This window comes from Lupinus angustifolius, chromosome LG03 (assembly GCF_001865875.1).
Source record: "Lupinus angustifolius cultivar Tanjil chromosome LG03, LupAngTanjil_v1.0, whole genome shotgun sequence".
NCBI lineage: Eukaryota > Viridiplantae > Streptophyta > Magnoliopsida > Fabales > Fabaceae > Lupinus > Lupinus angustifolius.
This window is the reverse complement of record NC_032011.1, coordinates 26312242-26338552: the sequence shown is the minus strand read 5'-3', so window position 1 is coordinate 26338552 and position 26311 is coordinate 26312242. Positions and strand designations below refer to the sequence as shown.

Here is a 26311-nt window from a genome sequence, read left to right as displayed (position 1 = left end):
TCATAATTATCTAATTAATTAATATTGTAAAAGCGATAGGTACCTAATTATATCTAATTATTTAGAATATAATAACTCAAACTCTTGTGGTAATGTCACATTGGTGGCTTAGGCGTCACGTTTCAGGCTTGATACTAAGGATGACAACTGACACATGCAGACGCGCGGGTAGTGCTTTCCCATGCCCAAACCCGTAATATTTATGGGTACATGTGTGGGTAACGGGTATTTGTAAGTACCCAACAGGTTTTTAATTTTAATTATAAATTTATAATAATCAATATGTAAAAATAATTGTTACACAAATAATATGATAAATTTATGATCATAGTCAAATATGTGTAATTTATTGTAAAATAATAATAAAGTATATGATATATAATCTTAAAATAATAATAAATATATATAAAAATTTAACTAAAAATTAAATATATAAGTTTGCGGGTACCCACAGAACGAGTATTACAAAACCCACTCTCACCCATAAGCTATTATTGCGGATACCCGTTACGGTATTCCACAGGTACACAGAGTTAGGTTTTTTTTTTCATCTCTACTTGATACCCACTATTTGAAATGGTCATCAACTCTTATTCATTTCACAAACATCATGCTAGTCAAAACCTTGCAATTCTCATTCCATCTCATATGAAATAATTCTAATCTCTTCCCCCCACCTCCTCTTTGTGTAAGTCAATTTCTAGGCATCTTTATGATATTATTATTCTTCAGTCATCCTATCTATCTAACATTGGAGATATGCAATTACTCAAAAAAATAAAAAATGAAAATAACATGGTGTGACATTTGGTTTGGGATCCTTGTCAATACACTTCAATACTAGAATGTGAGATTCGAATTGATTTTTAAAAAAACTAATTAGAAATAATTTAAAATCTACAAAAAATTTAAATGTCATATGTCATCATCTCTTTCCGGAAAACCAATTAAATTTAAAGTCATATGTCATCACATGCCTAACTTTTCTTTGTTTTTTAGCCAAAGTTATAGAATTAGGCAAGTATGGAGAGTATGTTGTTCTAATACATTATGAACATGTTTCTACTTAGCAATAATGAATTTATATGTGTAGTGAAACTTTATATGAAAAATGTACAAACAATTATTTTTGGCATATTGACAAGTTCTTATACCTCATGAATCAATTTCAGATCATAACAAGTGAAGCAATGCAGACAAATAAAACTCACATAATATTGTAAGAAATAACTATGCAATAGAAATCACATCATTCTGAGCATGAACAAGAAAAACAGCACAGAACTAAGATATAATAATATTTGAAAGAGAAATGAGATCCAAACACATCTACTTGGCCGGCTTAACCAGCTCATTCTATCAATGTAAGACATTTTCAATGTAACCCTTAAACCATAGTGTCTTAATTATAATAATTTCTTATGCACAATACTTTAAGGCTCACTTTCAACTCTTTCATTCCTCAACTTTATTCTCATTCTCTCTATTCTCATCTTCTAGTTATGGTTCATAAAAGAGAATACTCTTGTCTTTTCATGTTATTCATGTTAGGGACTTATTTTATGCCATCTTTTTGTGACACAACCACTGAAACTCTAGTGAAGTTCAAAAGCTTCTTGTCCAATGCTGATGCATTAAACAATTGGGGTGATGGAGTTATTAGTGTATGTAGTTGGGTTGGTATATTATGCACTAACCAAACATTTTATGGCTTGAGACTTGAGAACATGGAACTAAGTGGAACTATTGACATAGACACCCTTTTGGAGTTGCCAAATTTGATAAGCTTTAGTGTCATTAACAACGACTTTGAGGGTCCAATGCCCGAGTTCAAAAGGATTGCGAGTTTAAGGGCATTGTTTCTAACCAACAACAAATTCTCCGGTCATATTCCGGATGATGGTTTTGAAGGAATGAGAAGGTTGAAGAAGGTGTTCTTGGCAGAAAATGGTTTCAATGGTCATATTCCAAGATCACTTGCAAAATTGCCTGCACTTTTGGATGTGGATTTGCATGGAAATAATTTTCAAGGCATTATACCAGAGTTTCAACAGAGGCATTTCAGAGTATTTAATTTAGTCAATAACCTATTGGTGGGTCCAATACCAGAAGGCTTAAGCAATGTGGATCCAAGTTCATATGCTGGTAAGTAAGATAACAAATAATGTTGAGAATAGATTACTAATATATTAACTTTTGTACTTGGTTAATATGTTTTATCTGACTTTTCTTGTGTAACAGGCAACAAGGGTCTATGTGGAAAACCTCTAAGCCAACCCTGCATCAGAAACACCAAACCAAATTTCATGCTTCCACATGAAGAAAAAGAAATCAGGAAACAACATACCCTTTTCACTGCTATCATGGTGGTGGCTTTGACTGTCTTAGCTTCAATACTCACACTTATATTCATCCATTTCCACAGAAGGAAACGTGCGCAACACTCAACGGTTGATGAGGCACAAGTAAAATCGTACCGGAGCAATAGTACAGTTTCAAGTGAGTCCAAATCAATTCTAGTAGCAGCTGGTAAATCCAAGAAGAGTAATGGAGACGAAGACTTCAGCTTCGTTAGGAAAGACGGCAAGGAGTTCGATTTGCAAGACTTGCTTAAGGCCTCAGCTGAGGTTCTTGGTAGTGGAAGTTTTGGATCTACGTATAAGGCAATGATGTTGAGTGGGCCAATTGTGGTGAAGAGATTTAAGCAGATGAGTAATGTGGGGAAACACCAGTTTTTTGATCACATGAAAAGGCTTGGAAGGTTGAGACATACTAACATACTACCTCTTATTGCATTCTACTATGGAAAAGAAGAGAAGCTTTTGGTTTACGAATTCGCCGAAAATAGCAGTCTGGCTAGTCATCTTCATGGTATGGCATGAACACATTTTATTTTGCAATAATAACAAATACTACATGAAAAAGCTAACAACTTATTGTATGGTTATTATAGACTATGCTTTGATTCAACAAATTAATGAACTTACCATACACTTGTGTTACTGTTATTCACACACATTTTTACACTAGTTATTTGCAAAGAGGACAACCTTGGTGTTTTTTTTAGTTATGATGCTATTTTTCAATAACAAACTAACATGCTTTATAAATGTTATATTTTTATCCATAACTATTACACATGTTTTGTTCTTTTTTCCTTAATCATGGGCATGCATAAATATTAATAAGGATTCAAGTCTCTTTCTGCTCATGTTAACAATGATTTGCAGGTAGATGTGGTTCTAAATTGGACTGGCCAACTCGTTTGAAGATCATAAAAGGAGTAGCAAGGGGCTTAGCACACTTGTATGAAGAGTTCCCAGACCAGAAACTACCTCATGGGCATCTGAAATCGTCGAATGTCGTGCTGGACCGATCATTCGAGCCGCGTTTAACAGAGTATGGACTAGTGGCAGTGATGAACAAGAAGCATGTTCAGCAGTTCATGTGTTCATCAAAGTCCCCAGAGGTGAGCCAGTATGAGAAGCCAAGTGAGAAAACTGATGCATGGTGTTTAGGGATATTGATTTTGGAACTCCTGACCGGAAAGTTTCCAGCAAGTTATGTGAGGCATGGTAAGGGAGCAAGTGAAGAATTGGAGACATGGGTTAAGGCAATAGTGAAAGAAGGGTGGAGTGGTGGAGATGTTATTGATAAGGAGCTTTTGGTAGAGAAAAATGGTGAAGGTCAAATGTTGAAGTTGTTGAGAATTGGAATGAGTTGTTGTGAGTGGAGTTTGGAGAATAGAATGGATTGGAAAGAGGCAATGGTTAAGATTCAGGAGTTGAATGTGACTGATCATGATGGAAATGCATGTTCTGGTGTTACTAGTAAAAAATATTAGTTTTTGACTCATTTGTCTTCTTTCTCAATAAGTTAGATCATGATTTTGGGGTGCATTGGATGAAGAATTTTGGTGGGGATGGGATGAACATTGATATCTTGTTTTTTTTTTCTTTTTCTGTTTTGGATATTGGAAATGTATTATTGTTTATTATTTATTATATTATGTATAATATTGATGATGATAGTTGATTTTAACCCCTCTTGAATGGGGCATTCATATAGTCATATTGTACTATAAAGTATAAACAACTGATCCTGTTTCAATGTTTGGCTGTGGCTATGATGAAAAGCTATTTTCAAAAGCATGGTATGCAATAGGATATCAAAATTATGTAACCTGTGACATAATTAATATATGAATCAAAGTATTTTTTTCAGTGATTGGTAATTGTTTGAGTGTCCTATGTTCCATGTTTGGCTCCATTGTTAGGGCTTTTGTTCTAAACTTAAGGCCAGTTTGGGGGAAGCCGTTGAGGAAACTCGAATTCTCATCACACCTATTTTTAAATCTTATTATTAAAAATAACTATGTAAATCGGATTAAATTAAAGATGACAAAAATATCTATGTAAACATTATATGAGAGACGAATATCTGCTTTATTTTGAGTTGACTAGTTTATTGTACTATGCTCAAGGTTCCATATAAAAAAAGCAGGCATAGACCCTTAACTCTTCTTATCTTTATTATTTTCTTCATCATGTTGCCCACTACACTACTATAACTTTCCACTACATACAAAGTCAAAGATATGGCTTGTTACTTGTTAGTGTGGTGCACTAAACTTCCACTTTTGAGGTTTGCAAATGGATTATTCTTTTGGGTATAAATTAGATTTACATTATACTTTTTGGTTTTTCCCAATAAAACTTAATGCAAGTAGTTTTTGAAGTCAAATGTAATCCATTGCTTCAACACCTTCTATTTACAACTTCAGTTTGAAACTTTACTATCTCATATTATTATATAAGTAATTTATTGGGCATATAATGTTGACAGAAAATGATTTTTTTGTTGTTCACTTCAAATCTTAAAATCTTTTTATACCGGCAATGAGAAAGAGAATCCTAAATCCGTTCCTCTTAGAGAAAAGTACACTCAAAACAAGAAAAAAATGTAATATGATTTAACATTTTTATCCTTAAGATATAATGAAATAACATTTTTACTTATATGTGTAAGTATAAAAGTGATTACTTGTCTCTCCATTAATGGAGAGGATCCGGCCAGTGAAATGTGTGCATGTGCATCTGCTCCCATATTAAGCCTTTCTGTGCACTTATTGTACATGCACAACAATGATAAGGGTACAATGACAAATTGTGGAACTGGTGTTTCTGTTTAGTGTAAATTCTGGCTAAAATGCATTGAAACAAATAATTATATGTAGCATTAGTTGTTAAATTTATAAAACGGAAATAAGATATACTAGATACTTAATTTATACTTTTTCATTAGGTTATCTACTTTCCTTTTTTTCTTCTGATAAAAGATTATCTTATATTAATATATACACTTTAAGTCTGAAGTTTTTTCAACATATATGCACTTTTTTATATAACAATGAAATTTACACAAATGATGATGATGCACTGTATATTAAACTCAAAGATAAAGTATTATACATTGGAACTAGTCATGGTGTATAGTTTTCTATGCTTTCAAGTAGTGGATAAGCACTGAGTCATATCAGAATAATGTTATTTGTTTAAAGGTTTTCATATGATTTATTATCAACTTCTAATTCAGATGCAATATCTATCATATAATTTAATATCTTAATTTTTGAGCCCTATCTTACATGTGGTGTATCTCATTTTCCACCTATATTCTTTTCATCTTTTATGGGGCTTTAGTAAGCATTATTCCTATGTGAATGTCATCATTTTTACGTCATAGAATAATATATAAATATATATGTGAGCACATCAATATTTTATGATAAATCACGTTGAAATATATTGTTCAAATAAAATTTAAATAAATATTTAAAATAACATCACAAATAACTAATAATTAATAAAATATCATAACAAAAAAAAAAAACTGGAAAAGTATAGATACTTTAAAATATTCATTGTGTTGAACATTTCAACAATAGTTTTGAATATTTTTCGATACTCTTAATTATATTTTATAATTAATCATTATTTTTTAATTTCAAAAGCATATATAAAAATCCTAAATATTAGTACTTATTTTATTATCTATACTAATACTAATACTATAATTATAAAATATACTTATCATTGTATATTATATGAATGACAAATTTATAGAAGAGTTTGATTACTCTTCAGAAAGAATATAAATGGATTAAAAACAATCATATTGTTGTAAATTTCAAATAACACAATTTTAGAAGTGTCACTTCTTATATTTATTTATATATCTCTTGATCATATTTCATAAATTATTATTTCCATGATATAAAATTTTCAACCTACATCTTATTATTCCTCTAAAATCAAATTTATTATCTTACTATCTCACTAAAATCAATTTTATGTCAAATTAATGTTTTTTGGTATTATCAATGATATTCTTTCACTTTTTGAGTAAAAAATTAATTCTCAGACATGGTTGTTCTTCCCAGAAATTGAATCAATAATCTTTTGGTCAAGCTGAGATATGCATGACTATTGAGTTATAACTTATATGACCATGTCACTATCATATTAATAAATCTTCATTTTTCCACCGCTCTCCATCATCATCTATCTATCTACCTATGAAACTCAACCTCTTCTTTCTCTTTCTCACTGTTTCTGTCTTCTTTTTCTGTTAGTACAACATAAAGTACGTGCTATTTGAAGCACACCATGCACTAAATATACATGTCCTTGTTCTATTTCTTTTGCACTAGTTTCCATGTTTTTGTGTGCTTCTTTTAGTGATGCTTAGGTGCATGATATGTTTTATAATAAGATGATGTTTTTTTGGTCCATTAAGTTCTAATAGAATGCAAAGATTGAAATTAAGTTATTGCATGATGTGATACTATAAGTGCCAAATTTTATTTAGAGAATGTGATGCTGTTTCATTTCTCTAGGGGAATATATATATCCCCACAATTGTTTCATACTTGGGCATCAATTTTTGTATTTTCTCTTAAGTCTTACTACTTCAGAGATTGCTCTGCTGCAAATTTGGTTCACAACTTTGATTCCTTCATATCTTTACAAATTTGTGGAATTTAAGATAAAGCAAAAGATACCCTTGCACAGAATCTGACATACTTTTGTCTATAGGACATAGGTCTATTTTTTCCTGAGGACTACCTAGTATGAAATTTTATGTATCATTCATACGGGTAAGTTTGACCCGACAATAATGTTGTTACTTAGTGACTATGAGGTTACTGGAATTCTAGAAACAATCTTTCTGCTTATGGGGTAAGACTGCATACGTATAGTATTCTCACTAAGTTTCGGTCTAATAGGTAATATATGGTATTTTTGATATCACTTTCTAAACTCATTTTTCTCTTGATTAATTAGGTTGCAAGAAAGCTTATAAAAAAGAGGGAGGAAAAAAATCTGTTACTCTCTGCAGTTCTGATGGCAGGGCTGAATTTTGAAGCTGAATATGGTGACAGCCATGATATTCTGAAGGCATTATCAGATGAAGGTGTTGAGTTTATTTTATCTTGTAAAGGGAAGGTAGCTAAGTTTCTGAAGAACCCTTGTGTCTATTATATTTGTGCATGTTGATTAGACAATAGGTTCTTTACTGATTCAATTTGAAATCAACTAGTATTTCCAATAGATTAACTTCAACTCTTATAATAAATATCCTTAGAAGTTACAAGGTTCTATCTTATGTTCCTATTAAATAAAACTGATACAGTTCATTTTGTATATCCTATATTCATAGACAAACTCGGGAGTTACGATCCCAGTTAAGATCGGTTCAGAATCATGGGATCCTTTTCTATCAGATAGGAAAGGTTGTTTCACAAAATGTACTTATAAGTAATTGCTCCATAGATCCTATATCTGTCTATATGAAGAATAAATCATGTAACGAGAGGGATTCTTAGTTGTACAAATGGTATTTCGAACTTGGAACGAGCATGAAGAAATTAACGATACTTCTTTATCTTTTGAGTTGTTCTGCCGGATTTGCTAAGTTTGTGATATTAGTTGTTGTATTATAGCTAATGTTTGCCATATTTGAATTCATGAGATTAGGTACCCTTGTCAGAATGCAATGGGAAAATCATGTGCCTATTTTTCTCTGCAAACTGGTGCAGACCTTGCAGAGGATTCATTCCTCACTTGGTTGAACTTTATGACACACTTAGAAAGAGAGGCGTAAGTCTAGAGATCGTATTCGTCTCCTTTGATCGCGAGGAGGATGGATTTAATGAACACTTGAAGAGTATGCCATGGCTAGCCGTCCCATTTGATGTAAATTTGCATAGAAGATTGATTGACAGATACCGAGTTGATCGAATCCCATCATTCATTCCATTATACTCAGATGATGACATGACTGTTCAAGACTTGATAGGGTGCATTGAGGATTATGGTGCCAATGCATTTCCTTTCACAAGGAAGCGGCACGAGGAATTGAAAGCCATAGATAAAAGGAAACGCGACGAAGCAAACTTGGAAGAATTATTGGCAGGGGAAGGCTGCAACTTTCTCACATCTGGAGATGATATAAAGGTAGCTTAATGCCCTGTTTGTAGTTGTTTTTGTTGTTTAGTGTTTACTATAGTTGTGTGTTTGGATTAGCTTCAAAAAATAGATTATTTCAATAATTGCTTATATGCATAATTGGTTATTGCTTTAATTGATCACAAAGAATCATTTTTCTAACAACTTTTTTAAATAAGCTTGAAACTTTGAGCTTCTCTAGATTGCTTTTTTCCTCCCATAAAAAATAACTTGCTTGTAATTTAATCAGGCTTGTCAAACATATCAAGCTCTACCCGAAACAACTTGTTTTGGATGAAAAAAGAAGCTTTTTTAGTACAAAGTTGATTCCTGTACCAAACATGCTCTAGTTACCCACATATGATATGTTATATTGTTGCAGGTACCTGTATCTGAACTAACTGATAAAACTATAGGCCTATACTTTAGTGCTTACTGGTCTCCTCCGTGCCGTTCCTTCACTATCCAACTCACCGATGTGTACAACAATCTTAATGCTGCAAAAAACAGTCACTGCTTCGAGATTGTTTTAATCTCAACAGATAGAGACCTTAAGGAATTCAATGTCAACAGAAGTAGCATGCCTTGGCTTGCTATTCCATATGAGGATAGAACAAGGCATGATCTTTGTAGAATCTTCGATATAAAAGGAATTCCAGCTTTGGTTGTCATCGGACCAGATGGCAAAGTGATTAGTGAGAATGGCAAGTTTATAGTCTCCTCATATGGTGCTGATGCTTATCCGTTTACCGAGTCGCGGATTAGGGACCTAGAAGCAGCTCTGAGAAGCCAAGGAGAGACTTTGCCTCAACAAGTTGAAGATATTAAGCATGAACATGTGCTGAAATTGGATATGGCCAAAGCTTATGTATGTGATTTCTGTAAAAAGCAAGGGAAGTTCTGGGCTTTCTCTTGTGATGTTTGTGACTATGATCTTCATCCAAGTTGTGTAGAAAAGCTTCACAAAGACTAAAGCTTGTAGAGAATACAAACACAAGAAGTTTGCAACCAGATATATGCAGTAGCTTCTTTTTTAGTGATGTTGATGAAATTGAAGTTGTAAAACATAAGGAGTTTAATACTACTGATCATTCATTCATATATGTTGTTAGAACCTGTCATAAGGAGTTCTTGTCAGGGATAAGTAATGATTGGATTTACTGTATAAGAATGTTTAGGTATATGCACTTTTTCTATGATGGGTCATGAGTGGCTTATATTTAGAACCACCAGATTCCATGTGAATGTCTGTGTAATAATTTATGTTAATTTTTACCCATACAAAGGTAACATATGTTACATGAACACACATGTGGTTTTTATATGTTTAAGAACATTTTTAGAGTAATTTATTAGAAGAATATAATATATGTAATATTGTCTTATTTTGTTTTGTATATGTCTATTCATTTGTAATGTGATAAATGCAATAGATACTATTAGTGAGATCCAATCATGTTTATCTAGCTCCTCCACATTCTAATAAGAAAAATTAAGATGGGTCCTTTTCCAAAATAAACAGATATTGAATAAATTTTATTGTTTGTCTTTTTTGTGAAAAAATGTTGTGATAAAAGTTGTATATCAGAGATTACATGCTGTTTGTTTTTTTGTTATCAGCAATGTGATATATATATATAGCATAAACATTTCTTGCATGTAAAATTTATAAGAAAAGTTACTTAATAAATATAGAGAGGTAAGTTCAATATTTTTTTTGTCTCATTCTCTTATATATATGAGTTAAATACCTATTGCAGCACTTTATTAATTGTTGAGATAGAAAATTAATATGGTATTAGAGTTAGAATTCAACTTCTCTCCGACCAAAAGATATCCTTGAATCATTGAGTAAAAGGTAATTTTCGCCTGGTCCGGCACACTTTTGTGAAGGGATATGTTGGGAAGTAAGTCTTACATGACATGTCTCATCTTAAGGTATGGTTTAAATATCAGCTGGACTATTCCTTTTGTCGATTTGTTTTAACATTAAATGCTAACACAAATGAGTCATGGTTTGAGCTACTGAGTGCTTGAAAATTGACTAAATACATGGAAGATTTCATCTGCAAGAGGGAAAGACAAAGTCAAAGATAGAGCGCTAAGTTTGGTTATCCTCTATAGGGGTGAGACAAGATATAGAAATAGAACAATCTGTGTGGTTGTTACATTTGTAGAAAAATCTCAAAATGGTCAAAATAATCCAAAAATGGATGCTAGTTAAATAAAGAGTGCTGGTTAATAGCTATTCTTTTCTTGTTTCAACATCAAAACAAACAAACAAACAAACAAACAACAAAATCATATGACAAAGTGGACCACATTAAAAACATGCTTCAAAGTCCTTTTTTGCATGTGATATATGTTAAGGAAGGACAAAGAAGAGGTTCAAAATAAACCAAGTTATCTTATCTCTTGTCTTAACAAAGAGTTGCATGGTATTTGTTTCATCAAAGGAAAGTCCTGAATTTTTTTGGAACAACATAACAAAAATCAGAAAGGAAACATTAAAATAAGGAACTTTGATGGTCTCTTTCAGAAGGAAGTAGTAGCAAAATGCAATATTTGAGAGCATAAGGGTTTGTTTAGTTTTGTTTCTTTTCATTGGAAGAGGACCATAAGATTTTGAAGATTGAGAAGAGTTTAGGAAGGAAAAAAAGAAAGCAATGTGGTTGCCGAAGAATAATGCTGAGATGAAGGATGGTGTGAATGGATTGGTGGCAGTGGCAATAGATAAAGAAAAAGGAAGCCAAAATGCACTTAAATGGACCATTGATCATCTTCTCAATAGAAGTTCAACTGTGTTTCTCATCCATGTCAAGCTTAAGCCAGGCTCTCTTTCCACATCGCCTTCTCTTTTCGGCCAAAGTGAGTAATGCTCGTTCGATATATAAAATCATTCATGTGTCTTCAACTAACGGTAGTTTTTCGAAAGACTTGGTTCATGAAGATGAAATATTTACCTTATGCATACTAAGTGCTATATGAAAGTGGCATTAATAATAACATTAATGCCTCCTCACAATGCATGTTTATTGTTTCTTATTTTTTACCTATGCCTTGTTAAAGGCAAATGAAGGTAAAGAAAGAAGAACAATTTATTAATAGCTATAGGCATAGCCTGAAGACTTGGAACTTCAAAGTCTACAAGATTGATTTCTCAACTTGGTTGTTTTGCAGGGTCAGGGATGCAAATTGGTGATGAGGGTCCAGTGGGAAAAACAGACCCTGATGCCCTTAACAAAAATATTTTCCTACCATATCGTGTCTTTTGTACAAGGAAAGATGTAAGATGTTTTTCATTTCATAGTGTTTTCCTTAGCAAAGTGACCAAACATAGTTGTGGAAATGATGAAAATAAACATCTTGGCTATGGTTTTCTGTTTAGAATTCTTGACATAATTTTAGAATCTTATAATTTTTGTTTGTTTTGTTTTGATGGAGCATAGATACAATGCAAGGATGTGCTACTAGAAGATGTAGATGTATCCAAAGCTTTGATTGAATATGTTTCTAATGCAGGAATTGAGCATCTGGTTCTTGGCTCCTCAACCAAAGCTGGTTTGTTTAAGTATGCATTTATCTTTCTAAGTCACATTGTCATTTTTCAAATTTTAGATCTCATCTTAGCCTTTTTCTGTCTTCCCCTACGAGTGTTAACTAGTATCGGATAAAATATAAACAGTATGACCAAAATCAAGCAACAAAAAGACAATTTTTCATTTAGTTTGTGTCACAATCCACAAGATATGCACACACATTTTTACCATGTGGCTATATTCAAATTTTTATTTAGAACAAGGGTAGAAAGGCTCTAGACCACTTAGTCATACATACTTTGATATCATGTCATGAACCAATTCTCTCAAAAGTTGAAGTTGTTAAGTAAAGATGACCAACAAGGACTAAATTCTATATAACTTGGCCACAGAGGCCTTGATATCATGTCATGGACTGAGTCCGTCGAAAGCTTAAGTTATTAGGTGAAGACAGTTTATTGTATGTCTAATACTTCAAGCAGAAATAAATGGGATATAGATATTTGCCCACCTATTTACATTGGTGTTCATCTTGGAATATGTAGCAACTGAACATGGTACTTGATTACCTTGAATATGTAGTAGTCACTAGTCAGTGTCAAAGTAGTATGCAAAATTTGGTATGTGAATAGAAAAACTGAAATAAATGTCTGAGTTTCAAGCTTATATATATTGATATGTATTTATTGCCTAATGAAACTTTTATCTCAGAAAATTCAAGGTATTAGATATTCCGGGAATTGTCTCAAAAGGGGCACCAGATTTCTGTACAGTCTATGTAGTTGCTAAAGGAAAGATTAATTCAATGCGATCTGCTACTCGTTCTGCTCCAGTTGTTTCTACTATGCTTAGCCAGTTAAGTCAAGCTAGTGCCAAGTCAGAACCATTAGAGCCACCACATGTGCCAGTAGTTCCTGCTAGTGTTAAAGGTTAGATTGATCTCTTCAAGAATCACACATTTATCTATAGGACAAAAGCTAAGTACAATTGTTTAGATGTCTCTGTCTCTTTGGTGCTGTTTGAAAACACATATATATTACATGTGTTATGCTTATATTTGAAAACAGCACCATAAAAAGCCAAAGAATTGTACCTAAGTTTTGTCGTTATCTGTATGTATGTATATATGTAGTGTAAGTATGTTCCTAACTAAGAAACATGGTTTCCACTAGAACCTGAATGGCGACCCGCAAATGCTACATCACTTGAATCACAAGACGGTACAGAATTATTCAGGTCAGTGACATAATAATGTACTGCTTAGCATATAATTTGCTATATCATATGCAAACTAAATGCTATTGGAAACAGGTCACCATTCACTAGGAAAGGTTACAGTGGTAGGTCATATGTCGAAAGTTCAATTCCAGATAGTGACATATCTTTTGTAAGCTCCGGAAGGCCTAGTGAAGACTGCATGTTCCCTTCGTTATATAGCAACTCGGATACAACTATATCCAATTCTCGACTATCATATAGCTCAGACACGGATGGGAACTATAGCTTCGAGTCTATGCCTTATGGAAGGAGGTCGGTGGAAGTGGGAACTCCTCTTGAATTCACATCTCTCTCATTTGAAAGTGATAGGCTTTCATCTTCTACATCACAAGCCGTGGTAAGTACAAGCAGGCAAGGCACATTTGTAGTTTCTGCACTGCATGTGCATGCCGTGCATTAGTAGTTCATTTACTTAAGGGGTCCAAAAGAATTTCTTGAAGTGCATTTTGTCAATCAAAATACAAAAAAGGATATCTGGACATTTTCTTTCTTAAAGGTAAAGCCATCAAGATGAAACCGAGCCTACATATCTCGCAATGTTTATGCAATTGATTAAATCATTTAGTTTTCTTCTAACTTGCTTAAGAGAATATGTTTTAGTTTTAGTCTATACTACTAATAGTACATTTTCCCTTTTTAAGGTTTAATTCTTGATTGAAATTACAAAGAGAGTAATAATGTTGTGCTTTATTTGTAGGATGATGTCGAGGCTGAAATGAGGAGATTGAAGTTAGAGCTCAAGCAAACAATGGAAATGTATAACACAGCATGTAAAGAGGCACTCACAGCACAGCAGAAGGTATGCATGGTCGAATAATGTATGGTTTATCTCTAGAAAAAACTCGAATACCTGAGACATGTTTTGCGTGACAGGCAGTAGAACTTCAACGTTGGAAATTGGAGGAAGAGAGAAGATTAGAAGAGGCAAGGCTCGCTGAGGAAGCTGCGTTGGCGATTGCAGAAAAGGAGAAGGCCAAATCTAAAGCAGCGATTGAGGCAGCTGAAGCACAAAAGAGGATTGCAGAACTAGAAGCACAGAAGAGACTTAATGCAGAAATGAAAGCACTTAAAGAAGCAGAAGAGAAAAGAAGAGCACTTGATGCTTTAGGAAACATGGATGTGAGGTATAGAAGGTATTCAATCGAAGAGATTGAAGCTGCAACAGAGTTTTTCGCAGAGTCCTTAAAGATTGGAGAAGGAGGTTATGGTCCAGTTTTTAAGTGCCTTCTGGAGCATACACCCGTTGCAGTGAAGGTTTTGCGTCCTGATGCAGCACAAGGAAGGTCACAGTTTCAAAGAGAGGTAAGCATAGAAGCAAAACTCTACATGCGACACTCTTAAATAAACTCAAACTTGAAAAGGACAAATTGTTTCTGAATTCTTGTGTGTATTATAATATAAGAATCCCTTAACTTTAGGGGAACAAGTTCATAAGAAATAATTACAAGATATGATTCCCTAGTAAAATATAATTATACAAGATCCTCTAATTAATCTCAAGAATCTCAACACTCAACATGCGGAAAATGTTGATTTCCAAAGTGCATAAGCCATGATATACATAAAGGAGTAATGCTATATAGCAAAAATTATTTGCCATGAGTTTACTAAGATTCAAGGATGGTGGTTAGATAATTTATAAAACTAGGTGCTTTTCTCTTGATATAACAACACCACAAGTATACAAAGGATCCCACCTAAATTTAGTTCTAAAAAAATGCCGAATTATCCTGGCGACAAAATTCCTGATTATCTAGCATTTTCCAGCAAAAGGGCTTTGTTATTTATATGTTTACTTGACTTGCTTGCATGTCACATTACAGGTTGAGGTACTAAGCTGCATACGGCATCCAAATATGGTTCTCCTCCTAGGAGCCTGTCCAGAATATGGGTGCCTTGTGTATGAGTACATGGCTAACGGAAGCTTGGATGATCGCCTATTTCGTCGCAGCAACACTCCTCCACTTCCCTGGCAGGTCAGGTTCAAAATTGCAGCTGAAATCGGCACTGGCTTGTTGTTCCTTCACCAAACAAAACCAGAACCTTTAGTGCACAGGGACCTGAAACCAGCCAACATCCTGCTTGACAGCAACTATGTTGCCAAAATCAGTGATGTTGGTTTGGCAAGGCTAGTTCCACCATCTGTGGCAGATAGTGTGACACAATATCGAATGACATCGACGGCCGGAACTTTTTGCTATATAGATCCTGAGTACCAGCAAACAGGAATGTTGGGTGTAAAATCAGACATATACTCCCTTGGGATCATTTTCTTGCAACTTTTGACAGCAAAGTCTCCAATGGGATTGGCACATCATGTTGAAGGGGCCATTGAGAAGGGAACTTTTACTGAGATGTTGGATCCAACAGTGCCTGACTGGCCAGAAGAAGAGACCTTGAGCTTTGCAAAGATGGCAGTGCAGTGTGCCGAATTAAGACGGCGAGATAGACCTGATCTTGGAAAGGTTGTCCTACCAGAACTCAACAAGCTAAGAGAAATTGCTGAAAATAGTAATCTTCATTTAGTGTTGGGTGGCTATGTAAATGTGCATCACCAGAGTCAAGTTTCTTTACAGCTTGTGAGTTCTTCTATATTATTTCTGCTATATGTTAAAGACTTAAATAATACTAATTTGAATGACTTAATTCAGAACTAAAGTCTTGGACCAATGTAGTGTCATTTTAAATTTTGAAGAACTTGATTGGTATAAAAAAAGTTATCTAACAAATTACATTATCATCTTTGGAGAACTAGATTAAAGGTTTACTCTTGATAATAATTATCTACTATGATTAATGTGATTGGTCCAATGAACTAAACATGGATATTCCTAGCTTATGTATGAATTTCTAATACCATGTTAACATAAATGCTGCATGAACTTTTTGCAGGATGGAAACTCTTCACTTCCTGTTTCTGGAGACAATTGAAGAAACACACAAGGTGATGTCTGACAAATCAAAACAAGGTTAAAAAAAGAAGATAAATTTGTTCAATGAATTGATCTACGGGATTAGGTGTAAATTACTTAGGTGGATTGATGTAATATCATGCTTGATTCTCCAAGTTATGTCATCTTTTTATTCTTTATTCCAAAATAGATTACATCAAAGTGCAGCCTTTTTATGTGTAGAGTTTTGCAAACACAAAACCAGAGTCTCAAAATGTACAAGAAGATAATTCATATAGATACTTAACAGTACTGTTCACAATATACAACTCAACAAGGCATGTTGTCTTAGTTATATAAGTAAACATTATCCTTAACTAATAACCACTACTAGTATTAGAAAACAATGATAAGTTAATAACTCATGCATTTTTTCTGATAAGCCAATATAATTAAAGAGCACAAGGGGTTCTAACACATATAGAGTAGGTGATAAAAACAATCACATACAAATTATAACCCTCCCAAACAAGCAATAGGATTGATACACTATTAGGCAAAACCATAAATACCATGATCAATATTAGCAGACAACCATCTCCACGATCTCACCTGAATCAAATCCAAAAGTTCCATGAAGTTACAGTTCCCATTGGAGAATATTATGTCATTTCGCATAAGCCACAACAAACCAAATCATTCTCCAAACTGATATAAAGAGAGTCTTGATTACAAAGGACATTCTTTGTAACCAAATCATTCTCCAATAGGATTAGTAACTCATGCATTGATCATGGTTACAAGAAAGGTTTTTTTTTATCATTGTGCTAGTCATGTTCCTTTGTACTAGAATAGTTCCTTCCTAATAGTTTTTTCATAATAAAAGAACTCAATTTGGTATTTCTTGAATTAAAATCATACCACCCTTCTTCACAAAAGTTGAATGAGAAAAGGATAGATGTAGAGGGAGACAAAGAAACAGACTGTAAAATATAATACTTTGGTTAATCTCATTTGTTTAGTTAGCCAAACAAACAAACAGGGACCAATCCAAAATAGAGACAGGGAATGAGATGAATAAACAGCCACGACAACATGTCATAGAGAAAACTTTCGGCGTATTAAAAAGAGGGATCTCCCATTTTATCAGGTGGTGCCGAACCACGTTATTCATTTGAAACGACGAGGGACATAGTACTTGCTTGTTGCATACTGCATAATTTTTAACCTTTGTGGATGTTGATGAATCCTTAATTGTCAAAAGTCAATTGTGAATTGCTTCAACATGACTAAATAGATTGCAAACACAACAATGTAATGAGGGCTATAGACAAGTAACACTTTTAAGTGACAATGTTGCCACAGAAATGTGGAATGGTTATGAAATTTAATGTGGATGTTGTTTTGCCAATGCTATCTCATTCAAGTAATGTGGACCAAAGCTTATTGAGTGCATTGAGGCTGCTAAGGGATTAATTTAAGTTCTAGTTCAAAGAATGGATGAGACTAAGCACTGCTAAAAAGTAACAAGTAACAACACTTGATGTCTATTAACAATAATGTTTTAACTTAATGTGGTCCTTTTTATTTGGAAAGTAGTAGCCATTTTGGTTGCTTTTCTGATGTCTTGTTTTGCATTTTGTTTTGTGCTGCTGCTACATTAACCTTTTATGTTTTTAGCTTTTAGTCAACAATGGGTTTTAGAAGTTGTCCAGGTTACTTATTTCTTTCAACCTCATGCTAGTCATGGATTTTGAGATGTTACAAAGGGTATTTAGGTTTGATAATTTTATGCAGGTTGGCAAAGAATCCGGGTTTTCTATCCCAAAAAGATTGTCATTATGTCTTTAGCCAATCAAATTTCATCAAGTAATATAAAAATATTTTTTTATTTATTTAAGTGATATTTTTTAATTGGCCGGGACAAAAAATGAGGACAAGCAAAAGGCTTGTTTGCCTCACTTGTGTCTATAACTAAATGCAGTCCATATCCTCTCCATTTCCTAAGTAAATGGATTAGCTCAGAATCTTTCATTAGTTGATCTCTATGATGAAATAATGAATTATATTTTGGTTAAAAAGTTGATACCCATATGAGGAAATGGACTAGAAATGGATTCTCTCAGCACAACTCAATTCATACACTTATATTCAGCTGCAACATTTTTAAATGAAAATGTTTGTTAAATAATCAATGAACATTTATTCAAAGATAATATTTTTCATAAACTTAATGTCTTCTAGATGTGTTTGATTTTATGCAAGCTGTTGTATTTATAAATATTAAATCAATTATACTTCTACTTTGGAACATCCCATAACAATGCATGCTGAGCATTCTTGGAGAAAGATAGCTTTGTTATTTCGATCTAAAATTAACCTTGCACCAAAGGATGCTTAAAAATATCGTTAAGAATCTGGAAAAATTAACTTCTATAACCTCATAAGATAAGCCTTCACTAAGGCTTACGACAACTTTAAAATGGAACAAATTCCCTCTTAAACTATTTCTCCACTGTCTAAAATAGCTCTATTACAACTTTTATTCCTTTCATATATCAATCATTTTCTTCAAAAACTGTAATTACATTCCAAATGATTTGTTTCTAAAAAAACTAAGTAGCCAAAGCAGTTATAAATAACTATAACATTTATTATAGATTATTAAATTCTAGAAAATAATTAATTCTCGACGGGATAGTTTTGAAAGGAAAAATTACAGGGTCCATAAGATTCCCAAAAAAATATAATTTTTTTAAAGTAATACGTGCATGATTTTTGATCCACGAAGGAGTAGATATTTGCCTTTCACGGAACTAAATGAAAACAGAAAACAGAAAATTATTAACATAAACTTATGTCAATACTTTATAATATACAATACCATTAATGAAAAACTACCCAAACATAAAAAGCTTCCCATTTTAGCAAAACCCATACAGATATCCCTTCATTTTAAGTCATCAAACCCTCATATAGGTCAAACACAACAAAAGTCACAACACAAGATGAAAAAATTAAACGTACTAATTATCAAGCCACAATACCTCAAGGTCCAGTTTGTAAAGGACATGCTGTGAGGGAAGCAAGAGAAATGTGACAATGCATCAATGCCCCCAGAAGGAACAATGCAACTATGAATCTGCACTGTCAAATGTATCAACGATAGTACATAAGCTGCTGTCTTGATGAATTACCAGTATATCCGTCATACATGGCTTGAGATGCCCCCGAGTTTATGCCCATCGAAGCAGGGGCTAGGCCATGTTGTCCAGTCATTTGTAGAAGGGCTTGACCTGAAAGGCCGGATACAGCAGCTTGACTCAAGGCCAGTTGGCGCTGGTAAGCCAGCAACTCAGCAGGAGAATAGCCTTGGTTCATCCCAGCAGTGGGAAGCATTTGATATGGTTGAGCAGGAGGAGGTAGGGGATTTGAAGCTGTTCCGGGAGGGGTTGGCTTGCTACCCCATGAACACTGCATAAATCGATTAAAATACATTTTATTATTCGCTGACAACACATGAAAACATGATCTCGGCATTTAAAAGTAATTGCGTAATGGTGCTTAGAGGTGTATCACATTCTTGGAATTCAATTTAAACTTAAAAAGCATTTTAACTTTGCAACATTATAGAACAGGGTCCATCAGTCTAGAAGAAGCATGGAGGAATGCTCTAACCCTAATACAATCATAGGCCATGAAATACGGCCATAGGGCAAGCATCACCGTAGTACTGAAATGGCAATTAATTTGTTGATCATAAGCAACAAGTGAATGCCTTCTCACCTTCATATTCTTCCCACGAACTATTCGTCCGTTACCAATCTGAATGGCTAATGCTGCTTCATCATGAGTGTTGTACCTGACAAATCCAAAACCTTTATCCCTCTGAATTCGGACCTCTTCAATAACCCCAGCACCCAGTGCATGGAACTGGAAATGAAGTTCAGTTTGAGTTACCTGTGAAATCAAACCATATATGAGATAAAGATAAGTTACTTATCAAGAGGTTTGTGAACTAAATTCATAATTTTCAAGAAACTACAAGACTGTCTCACATTCAGACAAATATAGTGCCAAGCCACAAATTTGATAGGCATCCAATAAATTAATTAGTACCGATAATATAGGACACACTGACACGGCGTGAATTAAGTTCAATATCAATTCTACCGCAGTGAATTAATTTTAATACTTCAAATAATAAATATTTTACAAATCCACCTGCAGCGCTGATTGAAAATACTTTAGAATATATCATGCTCAAAATGAAACAAGCTGGAGCACAACCCCACCTAATTGATGATGGTCAAGCTTTCAGTCGATGCCAGGCACAAACTATGCTTGAATTTTAAATACCCTAATGCTTGTATCCCAAACCAGTGGGATAAAGGCGTGGTTGTTGTTGGTTGATGTTGTTGCTTGTATCCCACACCACATGTAACTAAGCACTCATGCTATTGGAAAGACTGCAGTGGAAAATTACCTTGCATATGCTATGAAATTTCTCTGGCAGTTTGATTTGATTGATGTCAAGTGGATAGTGGTAAAATGAAAGCAGGAGTACAGCATTAATGCACATAAAAAATCCTCCAAAGTTATTTTTAAAGCCAATTCTAACAAACAATACCAAACAATTCCCAGCTAATAATTAAATACTTTTCCATACTTGTAGACAAAGAAATGAAAGTACAGCCTTGTACACATGTATATACAAACAATAACAATAACATTACACTCCAGAATTCCTATAACTTACATCATGGGGAAGGTTGCCAACATAAACTGTGGTGTATGCAGGATTGTTTTCAGGAGAGTCCTCATTGTTATTCTCTTGACCTCCATCTGTAGAACACACGCACACACAAGAAGCATTAGTTAACAATCCTCAAGTTCACAATCGGTTTACAGAACTACATAAAAAACAGAAAAGCAAATGAAGCTGTAGGGCTAAGTAAGGTTCCAACTTCCAATTCTGAACTAACTCTGGACACTGTAATTATTAATAACTAGAGTTAAGCGTCATCAACTTTATCCTTCAAAAATACATGTGCCGCCAACTTGACCCTCCAAAGTAAAAAAGCACTCTGAAAGTCTAAAAGTGCAACCACATTGGTCCTTCTAGTGACTATTTCAATGCCACTCTAACTCTTTCCCAGACTTAAATCTATACACTATGTGGTAGCCATTTCATCTTTAAGGGACTTATCCGGTGCAATTTCTCTGGAGGGCCAAATTGGCGTTGGTGACACTTTGTATCTTTGGAGGACCAAGTTAACATTTAAGTATAATAAATATAAACATAGATTCAGAAACACTCCCAAAGTAGCAATGGATAATGCATATTGCCAAACAATATAAAACCCACCATATAAAGAAACAAGACTCACTGAAGTCTCATTCAAACAAAATCAGGTTTGATTTATGTATCTATCTTATCTATTCTATTCTACCTGTGTCCTCTGAACACATTGATAAAAGTATATAATACCGCAAGCTCTACCTGTGTCCTCTGAACACATCGATAAAAGTATATAATACCACAAGCTCAATATGATAACCAAGTACAACCTATCCTTGCACATCAAAAATGGTGTTCAACAAATCAAACAATATCAGAATTCCAGACTTTCCAGTGATATTTCCTAGAAGAAAGATAAGGAGTGTTTTTATGGATCGTGAACTACCAAAATACAATGGTTATCAGAATAGTGTGGTCCATCATATATTTTAATTTTTTAATTAGTATGAAATCACTCAGCACAATTCATTATAGCAAATTTGAGCCATGTGATAACCCAAACATGGAGAAGAAGAAAAAATTTAACCCAGAACCTTCATCTATATTTTCATGTTATATGGCTCTTAGAAAGGTATAAGATACCTGAAGATCCATTTGTAAGCACAACAGCATTTTGGTTGTCATTGTTCTTCTCTTCGCCAGAGCTGGCACCAGCACCCTTAGTTGCCCAATTGCACCGTATCTGCCTGTTTCCCAGCCATTTACCTATAAGAAGCAGGAAACACCACAAGTTGGTAGGAGCAAAAGCAAACCACAAACGAGAACAGAAACCGACAACAACACGGGATTAAAGAATTAAATGCCTAACCTGTCATATCATTGATGGCACTTTGGGCATCCTGCATATCAATTACATTAAGATATATTATTCCACTATTCAGCGTATAATTAACATAGCTGCACTAAACTAACTTTTGGCCTGAGTTTAACTTAAAAGATGTTATATAAGTTCAGAGTTCACTTCAACCATCTAATAAAAAAAGCAGGAAAAAACAATGATAATAGAATTTGTACTGAGGTTTGTATTCAAAGCAACATTGAGGTTGTGTAACGAATAAGTTTATTCTTGCACTACATGTGTAATTAAAGAGAACAAAATGAGAGCACTAATAACAATCTTTAACAGAAATACATTTTTTTTTCCTTCAGGAGGGTGCGTTGATTGATCTCTCCAGTACATCGCAGTATACAGATTACAAAATAAGCAATACCTGATGATCACGGAAAGAAACAAAACCATATCCTTTTGAGCGACCAGTTTTGTGATCCCACATAACCCTTGCATCACTGCAATTAATAGGAGAGAAGAAGAAAAGTAAGTTCCATGTATCGACATATCTTACAGGACTGAGTAACACGTTGAAGAGCTCCCCCACATTAACTATCTTTCCTCAACTTGTCACCACTGACTATTGTCACCATAAAAAAGAATACGCCTTACTCTAGTGACCACTAAAATTGCAACAAGAAAAAAAGCAATGAGAAACTCACGAACAACTAGGATAGACTGAGAAGCATGCAAATAAAATTGCATCAGTGACCTCTGGACTCAAATCACCGACAAATACATTGAAGTGCCCTGATGATTTTAAAATTATAAGGAATGTGAAAATAAAAAGAAAAGGAATGTCCCCAAGAAGTAAGATAATCAAAACCAACAATAAAATAGACTGTGCTTAAAAGCAACCTGAAGTATCTTCCCTACTGCTATTGGCATATGCCCAGTTCACCTTAAGTGCTTGACCATATCTGCAAATTTAACACAATATCACTACATATTAAGGAAAACTCAGAAATTTGTCAACATTCCATCGTTAAAGCAGCATCAATGGAGCCATTACAATAATATTAATATTGCCAAATACTTGATAAGTCTATTAATGAAAGTGACCGTGAAAGTGAAAAATGATAATAATTCTCTATCATCAGAAAAGCCAAATGCAGAATGCTGTCACGGTTCACATCCTATGCAAACATGCCAAAGAACCAGAATAACGATGTATAAAATATGTGCTTACAGTTGCCGTCCGTGCAATGTCATTATAGCAAGGGCTGCAGATGCACGATCATGGTAGTCCACAAAACCATAAGAGGACTGCAACAGTAGGGTCATAATTTTAAAACGGGGGCAAACAAATCAGAAGAAACCAAAAAGTAGAGAACACAGATGATTGGGATAAGGACTATGAAGAGATTATGTGTACGCAGATGCTAATCCAGGGGCCACAACGGGAGACTTTTACTGTTCTCCCCACAGCATGACTGATGACTGGCAATTGACATATAACAACTATAAAAGGACCTAAAGCAACCTACGACCCATGTTCATATTATTAAGAAAAGATTTGAAAAATAAAACGGGTTTTTTAGTTGGTAAGAAAAAATAGACAAATTATGGGGGGAGGGGGGATAATCATCATCAACAGATTGAACAGAAACTATTGAGAGGAACACTGAATCAAACCTTTTCTTTTCTTATGAGCTTGCATCCAGCAAGAGGACCAGCACTCTGAAAAACTTCTGCGAGGAGCTGATCCGTGACATTTACATTAATATTTCCTACATAACTGGAAGTACACACAGGTTAAGATTAATTGGGTGTCGAAGCAGGAAAACTATACTAATTCTGGAACGTTGATTATTTAACCTCAATAGCATCAAATTTATCTCTCAAAAATTAAGATCAGTTAAAAACTAGGTATTAAATGGAAAACCGTCATACTTACACGTTACAAAAAACAATAACTATGTAATCAAACCCAAAGAAGCATCTAAAAGCAGGAAAAATCCAACACTTACACACTACGGCATGCAGAAGTGTCAAAACCAGGAGGCAGATTCCCACTTGGAACAGGATCCATCTGCAAAAAGTTAAAATAACAAAGAATAAGCAAACAACAGAGAAAAAAACTTGATTTTCTATTGATAGTGAAAGGATGAACAATTTTTCATATGACTTACAAATCAAAATTATTAGAATAAAGCAAATGGAAAACCAATCAATTGCATAAAACAAAATTTGTTCATATCATAATTTTAAAAGTAATTCTCTACTAGTTCAGCATTAAGCAAGACAGCTCTTATAAGAAACAGTATATCAAATGACCACTGGAAGATTGACTCACTTAAAAGGTTATTAGGAGTACATAACAAAAAGATAGAAATAACTGGAAAAAATAATAATACATGACTAAAAGCAGACATCACAATGTTGCAAGTGACAGTAATAGCTCGAAGCCACAGGATTTCCTAAACAAAAGGAAATCAGACGGAGATGGATATTCAGCAAATAATGTCGAAACAAACAACATAATTATCCCTATTCCTGTGAAGAAAGTGAGAAGCGTGGTTTACATTAGTTCTACATGGCTATAAAGTGGCAACAAAGTCCCACATCAGTTCACTCAGAAACTGAAAAGTGAAAACATAATATAACCATATGTAGAGTTTCACAAACGTGTTAAAAGTTAAATCTGACAAAATATAACATGTGTCTTCCTTATTATGCTATGTTATACGTAAGAAATGAACAAGATCACATGCCAGTTAAAAGGAGAGTCATTTTGTTACATACAAAGGGTAAAACCAAAGTGAACAGAACATAACATACCCCTTCATTTCATCCTATTCTATCCTCGAGCCAAAAGCTAACATAGAAACACTCAGCTGGTCGACCGAAAATCAACTCAAATAAGAGCAATGATATAAATACGGAGAATATAACTAATTCAATTAGATGTTTTTTTCCTTCCTCCTGTGCTCAAACACACACACACACACACATATATATATATATATATTAATTTGAAGGAAACAAAAACAAACGTAGTATTGAATGCATTTACAAGGAAAATCAAACACGATAGCGCGAAAATACCAAAAATCTAAAGAAGAGGAAAACCTAACCTGCGACATAGCAGCAGCGAGCATGCCAGGGTGATACATCTGCTGTTGTTGAAGCAAAGCTTGTTGCATCAGGGCTTGTTGTTGTTGTTGTTGAAGCAACTTTGCCCTCTGTTGCATATTCCAATTGATCGATTCCTAAAACACAAATAACACAAATTCAAATGAATAATCGTAATAATAATAATCGTGAATCGGCGATTCAAATCTTAGATTGGAAATGGAAACGAAGGGAATTCATTGTTTTCACCTGCGTCTTCTCTCGTCGCAAGTGTGAATGATGATAATGATCGTAATTGGTTTTTGGAATTTGCGCTCTCTCTTCTATTTTTCAATTGTTGGGTCCTTAATTTGAATCCCCAAATTCTCGTATCAATCTCTATCCACTTCTCACTGTGTAAAATTCAACCGTGTGATTCGGGTCTTGTTCTCGGATTGGGTTATATCCGTTTACTTTTACCCTTTTACTTTTTCTTCATTATGTTTTGCTTGAATTAGATGGTATTTTGGTCATTTACTTCTTAATGGAATTCTATTTTTTTTATATTTATATTTAATATTATTTATTTTGTTTCTTTGTGTTCTAAAAATGTTTCAAGTTTGTACTTCTCTTAAGAATTTTAATGGAGATAGGAGTCATTTTGGTATCGTGACTTTTCACATATGTCAGGAGATCTTTATCACATTTGACACCACATCTATAAAGGTTTGACACCACATCTTGACTCAAGACCTTAAAGTATTAGGTCTATGAGTCCATCAACTTATATGTTCCTTAAGGCATTAGGTCTATGGGTCCATCAACTTATATTCTCTTTAATTCATCTATTTTTGCTTAATGTGAGACTTCTTCATTCACATTTGGAATACCCAACATCTTCTCCTCAA

General features: G+C 34.0%; 4 protein-coding genes across 5 annotated transcripts; 3 read left to right on the top strand and 1 right to left on the bottom strand.

Moving 5' to 3' along the window:
- On the top strand, positions 1435-3888 carry LOC109344181 (pollen receptor-like kinase 5). The gene is made up of 3 exons (XM_019582828.1): positions 1435-2145; positions 2242-2871; positions 3231-3888. Exons 1-3 carry the CDS (start codon positions 1503-1505, stop codon positions 3842-3844), a joined length of 1887 nt encoding a protein of 628 aa, XP_019438373.1. The 5' UTR covers positions 1435-1502; the 3' UTR covers positions 3845-3888.
- LOC109344180 (probable nucleoredoxin 3) lies at positions 6563-9518 on the top strand. The gene is made up of 4 exons (XM_019582825.1): positions 6563-6645; positions 7347-7508; positions 8040-8519; positions 8893-9518. Exons 2-4 carry the CDS (start codon positions 7407-7409, stop codon positions 9481-9483), a joined length of 1173 nt encoding a protein of 390 aa, XP_019438370.1. The 5' UTR covers positions 6563-6645; positions 7347-7406; the 3' UTR covers positions 9484-9518.
- On the top strand, positions 10726-16306 carry LOC109344179 (U-box domain-containing protein 52-like). Its single transcript, XM_019582824.1, has 10 exons — positions 10726-11378; positions 11691-11797; positions 11960-12081; positions 12761-12978; positions 13222-13285; positions 13361-13664; positions 14025-14126; positions 14201-14629; positions 15151-15906; positions 16220-16306. The coding sequence occupies exons 1-10, from the start codon at positions 11177-11179 to the stop codon at positions 16256-16258; spliced, it is 2343 nt and encodes a 780-aa protein (XP_019438369.1). The 5' UTR covers positions 10726-11176; the 3' UTR covers positions 16259-16306.
- On the bottom strand, positions 19239-25851 carry LOC109344177 (oligouridylate-binding protein 1-like). Of its 2 annotated transcripts, none has more exons than XM_019582821.1 (13): positions 25674-25851; positions 25427-25561; positions 24320-24384; positions 23985-24087; positions 23539-23615; positions 23208-23269; positions 23012-23099; positions 22732-22807; positions 22329-22359; positions 22103-22225; positions 20978-21063; positions 20005-20178; positions 19239-19692 (listed from the first exon to the last, which is right to left on the bottom strand). In XM_019582821.1, exons 2-13 carry the CDS (start codon positions 25541-25543, stop codon positions 19378-19380), a joined length of 1317 nt encoding a protein of 438 aa, XP_019438366.1. In that variant the 5' UTR covers positions 25544-25561; positions 25674-25851; the 3' UTR covers positions 19239-19377. The 2 variants fall into 2 exon arrangements, with proteins under 2 accessions (XP_019438366.1, XP_019438367.1); XM_019582822.1 differs by having other exon boundaries at positions 24320-24381.